Source organism: Chamaea fasciata, unplaced genomic scaffold, assembly GCF_029207755.1.
Source record: "Chamaea fasciata isolate MVZ Bird 193981 ecotype frontalis unplaced genomic scaffold, bChaFas1.0.hap1 SCAF_5, whole genome shotgun sequence".
NCBI classification, from domain to species: Eukaryota; Metazoa; Chordata; class Aves; order Passeriformes; family Sylviidae; genus Chamaea; species Chamaea fasciata.
In genome coordinates this window covers 49,058,863-49,068,896 of record NW_027094090.1, presented here as the reverse complement: position 1 = coordinate 49,068,896, position 10,034 = coordinate 49,058,863, and the positions used below count along the sequence as shown (strand labels likewise).

Here is a 10,034-nt window from a genome sequence, read left to right as displayed (position 1 = left end):
AACAACGCCCCGGGCGCCGGGCCGGCCCCACTCACATGATGCCGTCCGCATCAGCTGACCGACCGCCCACGCCTCCCACCCGCCCCCAGTGGCCGCGCCTCGCCGCTATCGCCCCCCACATCCGTGCCACCCCATTAACATCGCTCTCTTCCGCTGCGCTGTCAGTGTCACACCCTGTCCGTGCTGCAGCCCACTGCTGCTGTACCCCGTAGCTGGCCCCCGCCAGCACTGCGCCCGGCCCGTACTGCACCCCATTGCAGCTGCACCCCCTTATTGGCACCCTGTCACCGCCGCCTCCGTGCCTGCCGCACCCCAACAGTGACTCAGGGAGCGGGGGCTTTAGGTGCCCCCCAGGTGGCGACCCCGCAGAGGTGTCGGGCGCTGCGGGAGGACGCGGCTCCGGCCTGGCTGCGGTGTCCCCGGCCCCCCCCGCTCTCCCCCGGCCGCCGGCGGGGCGGTGCTGCCGGCACGGCGGGACGGCCCCGGCGGCCGCAGGAGCCTTCCCCGGCCCGGCCGCGGTAGGGCCGGGCTCCGCACCGCCGAGCAGCAGCGGCCGGAGGTGAGCCGGGCCGGGGCCGAGGTCCCGCCGTCGCAGGGGAGGCGCTGGGGGACCGGGTGGCGCCGGGGCCGGGCCGGGGCAGGGGCGGCGGCAGGGCGGGAGCGGCCGCGGGACCGCGGGGGTCGCAGGCTCACGACGAACACGCGCACGGAAGGGCGCGCACACGCACACACACACACGCACACGCACACACACAGACACGCAGCCCCACTGCACAGGCGTGCGCCCGCACACAAAGACACAGAGCCCAGCACGGCACACGTGGGACCCCCACAGCCCCCTCGCGTCAGGGCCGGCCTGGGCTGCCCCGGCTGTCCACAGCCTGAGTGTGCCAGGCTGGAAGCTCCCCAGGGCAGAGCATCTGCAGGGAATAGCCTTTCCTTGTGTCTGGTCGGGGTCTTGGGCATTTTTCAACTGAGGTCCATGCTCCCCATCACCTCAGCCGTGTCCCACAGTCCCGGATGGGAGAGGGGCTCCGGGATGTGCTCAGCAGTGGGGAGCTCCTTGTGCCCAAATATGTCTTGGGAGTGGTGGCTGTGGTTTTCTGCATATTTCTATGTGTGAAGTTTTAGCAGTTGGAAATCCTTTTGCAATTGAACAATCCACAGAGGTTGTGCTGGCTCTGTCCTTCAAGGCTCTGTTCTCCTTGCCTTGCTGAGTCGCCTGCCACAGGACCTCCACAAGTGAGGCACTGACAGCTTCTACAAAACATTTCTTTTTTTTTCTTTTAATAAAGCCAAAACAAACTTAGTAGCCAGAAAACAAGCCCACAGGGGCACTGCTCTGAGCTGGAGCTCACGCTTTGAAACGAGTGCATGTTACCCCAGTTTTGCCATCCCAGTGCAGCTTGCCTGCTCTGAGGACCCTGGATTTCTGGGGTGGGAGTTACATAGCTCTTAGCTCTGTCAGCTCTGACAGTCCCAGTGTGTTCTGGTTCATAACTCCTCCTTCTTCATCCTTTTCTTCCAACAAAGGATGGTGCTCATCACGCTGAAGCTTCAGACACCCTCAGCTAGGGAGCAGCCTGGCCAAGGAAGACAGAAAGGGTTTGCAGTCTGACCTGCATAGCTGGTAAGGCACCTTGCACCCCACTGCTGGAGAAACTGCTGGAGCTGGGATTTCTGCTGCCAGGGTGGCTGGTGGGGTGGGTGGTCCTGCATGGAGACAGGGAGTAGGGAAAGGGAGCAGAAGTGTAAGTTCTAGAGCCCTGGGGTCTGAAACACTCTCCTTATCCTGCCTTCTAATAGAGAGCAAAAGGAGTGCCTCGCAGGCAGAGAGGCAAATTTCTTTGATGTGTCCCATTAAAGACCAGCAAAGTAGGTCATTTGTGGAATAAGAAATGAAACAGCGGTGTTGGTGTTCCCAGGGAAAGCAGGTGTCTGGGTGGTGAGGCTCTAGTAGTGACTTCCTCTTTGCAGCAGCAAGGAACCAGCCTGCCCTTTGCAGGGGTACCTGCTGGGTTAGATGCTGTCCTGTATCAGTGGCTGCTGGAGTCGTGGCTGCTTTTCCCTGGGAGCAGGGTCAGGCCTCTGCTGGTGGGGCCAGTGACATGCTCCTCACACCAAGAGGACCTCTTCCCCCTCTCTTCCTCTGCGCCTAGGTGGGGCGATGAAGCTGAATGAGCGGAGCGTGGCCCACTATGCCACGTGCGACTCGCCCGCCGACCATGCCGGCTTTCTGCGCAAGCGGGTGGAGCGGCACCACCACCATGTTCACCACCATGGCACCTCCTACCAGCGCCGCTGGTTCGTCCTCAAGGGCAATCTCCTCTTCTACTTTGAGGAGCGGGAGAGCCGGGAGCCCGTGGGGCTGGTGGTCCTGGAGGGCTGCACCGTGGAGCTGTGCGAGGCCGCTGAGGAGTTCGCCTTTGCCATCCGCTTTGATGACGCTGGTGCCAGGGCTTACGTGCTGGTGGCCGATGGGCAGGCTGCCATGGAGGCCTGGGTGAAGGCGCTCTCACGGGCCAGCTTTGACTACATGCGGCTGGTGGTAAAGGAGCTGGAGAAGCAGCTGGAGGAGGCCTGCAAGAGCTTGGCTGCTTGCCGTAAGTCTCCATGGAGGTCCTCCTCCTCCTCCTCTGGCAGGAAGAGGCATCTCTCCATCCCTGCCTTGCAGCCTCTCCAGGAGAAGCCCACCACCCTGGAGAATGGCTACTCCACATGGAGTAGTGGTGGTTGTGTCGCTGGTGGGGCCACCTGCATTGACCATGATGGGGGACAAACAAAGCCCCCACCCCTGCCTCCACGCCGGCGCTCGGTCGCCGGCAGTGCCACAGGATCCCCAGCACGTGGCCTCTCACCAGCCATGCTGGAGAGCCCAGTGTCACTGGAAACAATCTGCTTCTCCAAGCTGCACAGCTGGTATGGGCAGGAGATTGTGGTGCTGAGATGGGAGTGGCAGGAGAGGCAGAAGAGGGGACATCTGTGACTGGGGTCATGGGGCGCAAGTCACTGGCTGGCTGATGCCCAGCATCCTGTCCTGCATGCAGGAAGAGTGAAGTGAGGGATGCTGCTTGCCCCCTGCCCTCATGAGTGGCTGAGCGTGCAGTGTGTGTATGCTTCACTTGGGAGGGACTCAAATCTCCTCTAAACCTCACATTTAATTTCCATGAGGCTTTATACAGCCAGAGAGTGTGTAACACCAGGGGAGCCACCTTTATTTAAACTCTCTCTGCTGGAAATAGGAGCTGCCCAAATCAGCACATACGCAATGAACCTCAGCCAATGGGCTTGGCCACTTGCTGTCCTGACATGGTGCATGCTCTGGGTGTTTCATCCCCACCTCTCCTTCACCACTTTTTTTTTTTTGTTTTGTTTTGTTTTGTTTTGTTCCTCAGTGTGGAAGTTTGCTTTTGATCAGTGCTTATTACTGTCCGTGGTCTTGTGCCAAAGTCCTTCTGCCTTTGTTCTTTTTCAGCAGATAAGGCTGGGCTCTTATGAAGTGCCTCTGACAGGCCACTGGCCCCAGTGCATGCCTCCAGCCTTGTGCCTCTCTCTTTACAGGACATTTAAACCACTGCCGCTGTTGCTGGCCCAGCAGCTGGGGCTTTTGCATTGTTTTTTTACTTTCCCCTGCACTAACCCTTCTTTCAACTAAATCCTTCAGGATGTGGATTATCATAGTCTTGCAACTGTCTCTTTGTGTGCTCATACTAAGCAGCAAGCCTGAAATGGAGACATGGAGCTTGGCCTGAAGCCACACTGAGAACACCAGGAGCTCCCCAAGGCTGATCTGGACTCTGTCAAGTGGTAACCAAGCCTGCTAATATCTCTGGCTTAAGGCTTCCCTGTTCCTAAACAGGGATGCTAAAGCCTCTTTGCCTGGGCAGGAGAAAATTTCTCAGCCTTTGCTTAGACCACAGCCCCTGCAAAGTGCCATATAGGGCTCAGTCAGCTCATCGGGTTGCTTGCCCAAGAGGGTGTCTAGAGCTACACTCCTGCAGGGCCTCTCTCAGTACTGTGGCTCTGCCCAGCTCCTGGCAGTGCTATGCAGTTGGAGGAGAGGCTTTGAAGGAGTGGGGAGGGAGAGAGGGCAAGTCTCAGGAGGAGATGTGAAAGTGTGGGAGTGAGTTATGGGTGTTGGCAGTGTCTGGGCTTGCCTCTGCAGCATCAAAGCCATATCGCTGCCTTCTACCAAGCCTGCACCTGGCCTACCGGCACTTCCCTCTGATTTCATGTCAGCATTGCTTGGCTGATCTCTGCAGCACATCCTATTCTCCCAGCAGGCTGGGAGGGCTGCAGGGAGGCATGCCTGTTGCCTCTCTGTGGAAACAGACTTGTGCATCAGTAGGTCAGAAACCTTGCCACAAGGCACATGGTACAAGTAGGTGGGTGCCAGGTCCAGCGATTAGAACACCCTTGGGATGGGGTTTAAAAATTTCCCCTATCTAGTTGCATGCTTCCCATCTAAAAGTGTTAAACCTGGTTTTTATTGTTCTGTTTCATTAAAGAGCTTTGCTAGGAAAGCAAAAGCCCACTTCAGGTCATGGCTGGCTAGAACCTTTCTGGACTTAAACACACTTGGCTTCCTACTTTGCAATTGCCTGCAGGGATAGCCAATGCAGAAATCAAATTAGTTCTATTAACTCTTGATGCCTTTTAAAATATGTCTCTGGTAGTTTTGGATGATGAGTTTCCAGCCTCTTGCCTAATTATGGCTCGATGGTATATTAGACGAAATTAGATCTTAAATTAGATCATACAAATTACTTTGGGCAGTGAGAGCGTAACCTTCACTTGCGAGCAATGCAGTCCAGTCCTCTCTGGTTCGTGGCTGTATAACTTCACAGTAAGGGTCTTCAAGTTTGGGAGGATTATTTTTGTTCTGTTTTTGTGAAAAAAGTTCAAAAAAATCAGGAGCAGGTGGCCATGGGGCAAGGCCCTGGCTTCATCAGCAGCTCAGCTTGTTGGACGTAGGGGCCATTTCTGCCTCCCTGCCCTGCTGCTTGAAGAGTTCAGTACTGCAGCATTCCTGGCTGCAAATGAGTCCCTTTTCCCATGCCAGGGCAGCAGCATCAGGGGATTGCACTACCTGGTGCCTCCTTGCTCTGAGCATGGGTATTTTGGGACCAAGGTCAAATTTGTCAAGCATTTTCCTGTGGTTAATTTTTTTAATGAAATACAGAGAGAATATTCCTCATGTTTCAGATTAACATAAAGCAGATTGACAGCAAAGACTCAACTTCCAAAACAAATCAAAATGTAGTGGCAGTTCCTACATGAGAACCAAGGATTGGGAGTGACTTGAAAGGGAAAATAAATTAACAAAGCCAGTTCTGTCAGAACTGAAACTGCAACAGTATTATTCATTTAAGGGCCGTTTCACTTTTAAGAAGCTTAGTTTGTTTTAATAAGCCCGTAACACTACTAAAGAGCTTATATTTAATGCTTTAATCTGTCCCATTCAAATGCACAATTTCCATGCTATCTACCTTTGCATTAGCACATATCCCAACTAAATCCCAAATCCTGCAAATGAGGCACCGCGCTCTGCTTTCTGTCTGATTGCGTTTGGAGTGATTTTGTGGTTTATTCTGCAGTGCTAGTAAGAAAATGGCTTAATCCTGATCCACGTTTATGCTCAGTCCCAGTCATCCATGCCTGGGCCTTTGCTAGGTCTCCAGAGATACTGCGTGACTTTGGGATGCGCTTGATCAGGGTTTTCCTCACCATCCCACTGTTGTAGCATGGTGGTGCCGCTGCGGGTGACGGTGGCCCTTTTTTCACTCAGAAAAGGGCCATAATTGGAGCCATGCCCAAATTTGTATGGGAGTACAGGATTTTTAATGACCACTGCCACTTGCTTCATCAGGCAGGAAGCACCTGAGTGCTGCACTGCCTCCTCAGAGATGGATGCTATCAAGCCAGCCTAGCTGAACTGGTTGTGCTGGCAGTGCCTTTGAAGCAGCCCCCAGGCTGGAGGTTGGGATTTCAGCTTCCTGAGGCTGAACATTCAGCTGGCTAATGGAGCTGCCTGTCTGTCTTTCTGCAGGCAGAGATTGTTACAGGAAAGGCAGAGAGTTTTTACTGCACATTGTCCCTGGCAGCAAAATGAGACTGATTGCCACCCAGGGTTTTTCTCCTGTCCTTCATGTTTGGACTGTTTCACCTCCTGCCTCCACTTTCCCTTTTTATTTTTAAAAATAGAGAATGTCTATCTAAACAGGTTCCTGGGCAAAGGGGGAGCTGAACACTGAAGCTGAATAGGTACTTTCCTTAAAGTACTAAAGTTAGATCCTTTTCTAAGAGTTTTCTTTAGTGCACAAGCAATGACAGAAAAGTGCTAAAATTCAGAAGAAATTGAAAGAGGAAGGGCAATTCTGACATGGCCTTTATGAGCTGTGCCGAGAAGGGCTCCCAGTCCTGCTAAAATAGTTGATTAAAGCCTTACATTTTTCTGAGGCTGGGCTTTCAGATTTGAGCCCATGATATATAATTTCTGCACTTTTTTTTTTTTTTTTTTTTTCCTTTGTAAAACTGCTGTTTTCCACTGAGTCCAGATGAAGAGTAACCTGAAGGTTTTACCCGTGGCCACTCTTAGCCATGTGGTGGACAATCATGACCAAGATCAGACATTCTGTGTTACAGTGGCTGCTGCGCTAACAGTGCCCGGGCGAGCCACCCCTCAATGTTACCTCGCTCGGCCGCCTTTGCAGAGAAGCTGAAAAACCCCTCTGAAATGCATGGGGGCATCTTTCACCAGCAGCACCAAACTTGTGTTCTCTCCGTACAATTACCTGGAAAACACTACGAGCAACTCCTGCCTTTCCAAGTGCTTCTGTTTTACCTAGGACGTCTTCCTTTTTTTAGGAGGCGGTTTTGCATGTGCCTTTGTTTTACACGCGGAACTTGTATTATACGTTGCATTACATTGTTTAGAGTTTGTTTTACACGAGGAACTTACATTACGCATCTCGTTGTTTACATTGTTTAGTTTGTATTTTATGCCCTGAAGCCGAATAAACCAGGTTGATTTGTAGCCCGTGCGCAGCCAATGGAGCCGTGAAGCCCCGGGGCGTGTCCGCAAGGGCCCGGCCCAGTTTTCCCCTTATCGGGAGGTGGCTCCGTCCGTCCCTCCGAGGGCGCCGAGGAACTCCCCGAGACCCTGGGGGCGCGGCCTCGCCCCGCACATGCGCAGCGCCGGTCCCGCCGCCTCCCCACAAGGCTCGCGAGATCCCGGGTGACGCCCGGTCTGGGCCGCGGCTGGCGGCAGACGGGACGATGGCGGCGGCAGCCGGGCGGCTCCTAGTGGCGGCCGTGGCTCGCTCGGGGCGTGCGGGCTGGGGCGAGCCGGGCCGGGCCCCGGCCGTGCCGCTGGTGCCCTCCCGGGGCGCCACCGTCACCCGCAGCGGCGCCATTTTGCCCAAGCCGGTTAAGGTGAGTGAGGGGCGAGGGGGCAGGGGCGGCCGCGGTGGGCAAATCGCTGCGGCCGGAGCGGCAGTGGGCTGGGCGGTGGCGGTGAGTGACAGCGCCGGGGACCAAAGAGCGGCGGGCTGTGGGCGGGGAGGCGGGAGCGGCCCCCGAGCGGGCGGGGCCCACCCGGCCCGTGCCCCTCGCGTCCCCCCGAGCGAGGCAGCGGGAGGTAACACCCGCCTACGCGCCGCCCTTTGTCACCGGTGACCGCCTCCCCCTTCCTAAGCCACGGGTGTTCCCTGCCCCGGGCTCTCCGCTCGCTGGTGCGGCAGTGTTTGTAATACCATTATACTAAAATAAAGCGCGGTGCGGTGACCGGGGGTTGACTTCCCGCGCCCTCCGCGCGAATGTGGAGCCGGGAGTGCGCCGGTTCAGCCAAAGTGGGACTTGCTTGGATGTAAAGATCCGCTTTTTACAATCGACTCCTTGCAGACGCCCTTCGGCCTCCTCAGAGTGTTCAGCGTCGTGATCCCTTTCCTGTATGTTGGTACTCAGATCAGTAAGAACTTTGCCGCCTTACTTGAAGAACATGATATCTTTGTCCCAGAGGATGACGATGACGATGATTAAAGGGTATGTCATTAACTACATCAGCAATCTAATTATTTGTGCTTCCCGTTTGGCTTGGGGCAGGGAGGAGAATCTCAGACAAGGAAATACAGCCAGCAACAGCTTAAAAGATGCACTTGCAGTTAAACACAAGGACACGGATACGCCTTTGGCTGTGAACATTTTTGTTTTGTATTCGAGTAGGCCAGACTGGTATCTGCAATCTCCACACCATACATTTCTTAGGGACTGGAAGAACTCATGGTGTTTTAGATCCTGTCAGCTGAATCAGAAATAAAATGTACTCAGTGAGAGTCTATACTGCAGACAACAGAGAGGCTTGAGTGTTCCTACATTAGACATGCAAAGAAGGACAACAGAGCTGGTGAGGGGTCTGAAGCACACCTGTTATGAGGAGTGGCTGAGGGAGCTGGGGCTGTTTAGCGTGGTGAAAGGAAGGCTCAGGGGAGAGCTTATCACTCTACACCTATCTGAAAGGAGGCTGTAGCCAGGTAGGTTTCAGTATCTTTTCCCAAGTAACAAGCAACAGAACAAGAGGAAATAGCCTCAGCTTGTGCTAGGGGAGGTTTAGATTGGATATTGGGAAACATTTCTTCAGGGGAAGGATTGTCCAGCATTGGAGCAGGCTGCCCAGGGAAATGGTGAATTCACAGGCCCTGGAGGTACTTAAATGAGGTGTCAATGAGGCACTTAAGGACATGGTTTAGCAGTGGACCTGGCAGTACTAGGTTAACAACTGGGACTCAATGAACTTGAATGCCTTTTCCAACCTAAACGATTCCACGATTTTGTTCTACTTGTTTACCTGTTTAAAGGTCTTCTCCTAACTCACGGAATAACTCTTCTAAAACAGAATCTCATACTGTCTGAAATTCTGATATAGGTGAACAATTTAAGAGAATTCCAGAACCCATCAGAACCAACTGTCTGGTGGGTGTTACAACACTGATCTCTGGAGTAGTTGGACCATTCAGACTCATTGCAGAAAGGAAGAATGGAAGTAATTCACCTTTATCTGCATTATGCTACACTTTCTACCATCTTCTATTAGTCTATTTAGCTTGCTCTTGTGTAAAGTTGGGTGTATTTGATTCTTTGTAGAACAAAGAAACTGTTTTAGAGAAGTTGTTGTAAATAATGTAGATTTATAATCACTTTGGTGGATGTATTCCAGTTGATAAGGGGTTTTCCAGCATGCACTGTGCAGCTAAAAGCTGAGACTTAAAAGATTACAAAGACTGCACTGGCCTGTTGGAAACTCCCTTTATGTAAACCCCACCTTGTGTTGTTTTTGGGAGGAGGATACGGACTGCAGCTCGGTAGTGTGTCTGTAACAGCTTGTTGTTCTATTTGCAGCACTGGAACAGAACAGAAGGGAGAAAGCCATTGACAAAACAATGGTTCCAACATCTGTCACCTGTGTTTTGTCCTTCCTAAAGGGGACAGGGGCCTTTGTATCCCCTTTTGCCAGTGAGTGTCCTGCACATCTCTGTATGCTGGAAATCTGCAGATCAGGGTGGAAGGAAGTGCTTGACAGGCCCTGCGTCCTTGCACACACATGCTCACCTCGTCAGAGACTGCTTGGGATGCCTTTAATTAGCAACACGGGAAAAACTTAATTAAATATCAAGCGATTGACATGTCCAGCTTTGGTCCTGTGTTTTTATACATTATTTGCCTGTGTCCTACCATTTCTGTCTTAACTTTTCTATCTCTGTACATCTGTTCCAGTAGGGAGGCTCTCCTCATGCTTCTTTTCTCTTGAGTCCTTTCAGTAACTCAGTACTGATCTACAGGCCGTGTGGAATCCTAGGGGAAGCAGCAGCCCCACAACACAGCCCTGTTAAAGAAGGAAGTGCACATCGACAATGGCACTGTGGTTCAGCAACCTAGCAGCTCTATCTGATGGGGACTGTGGCATTAACTTCACCTCACTGAAGGTGAGAGTATTATCATCACCGAGTTTAAAACTTTGAGTGGCTTTGGTAAAAGGT

General features: G+C 53.1%; 2 protein-coding genes across 2 annotated transcripts; both read left to right on the top strand.

Moving 5' to 3' along the window:
* The first annotated feature begins 475 nt into the window (after positions 1-475).
* Positions 476-7,036, top strand: PHETA2 (PH domain containing endocytic trafficking adaptor 2). The gene is made up of 3 exons (XM_066183581.1): positions 476-559; positions 1,534-1,630; positions 2,160-7,036. The coding sequence occupies exon 3, from the start codon at positions 2,168-2,170 to the stop codon at positions 2,984-2,986; it is 819 nt and encodes a 272-aa protein (XP_066039678.1). The 5' UTR covers positions 476-559; positions 1,534-1,630; positions 2,160-2,167; the 3' UTR covers positions 2,987-7,036.
* Positions 7,037-7,149: 113 nt separating this feature from the next.
* On the top strand, positions 7,150-9,684 carry SMDT1 (single-pass membrane protein with aspartate rich tail 1). Its single transcript, XM_066183583.1, has 3 exons — positions 7,150-7,434; positions 7,903-8,043; positions 9,397-9,684. The coding sequence occupies exons 1-2, from the start codon at positions 7,279-7,281 to the stop codon at positions 8,038-8,040; spliced, it is 294 nt and encodes a 97-aa protein (XP_066039680.1). The 5' UTR covers positions 7,150-7,278; the 3' UTR covers positions 8,041-8,043; positions 9,397-9,684.
* Positions 9,685-10,034: the final 350 nt, after the last annotated feature.

Coding starts and splice junctions, on each gene's coding strand:
- PHETA2 (XM_066183581.1), top strand. CDS start 2,168: ATGAAGCTGAATGAGCGGAGCGTGGCCCACTATGCCACGTGCGACTCG.
- SMDT1 (XM_066183583.1), top strand. CDS start 7,279: ATGGCGGCGGCAGCCGGGCGGCTCCTAGTGGCGGCCGTGGCTCGCTCG. Junction 7,435..7,902: donor TTTTGCCCAAGCCGGTTAAG/GTGAGTGAGGGG, acceptor GACTCCTTGCAG/ACGCCCTTCGGCCTCCTCAG.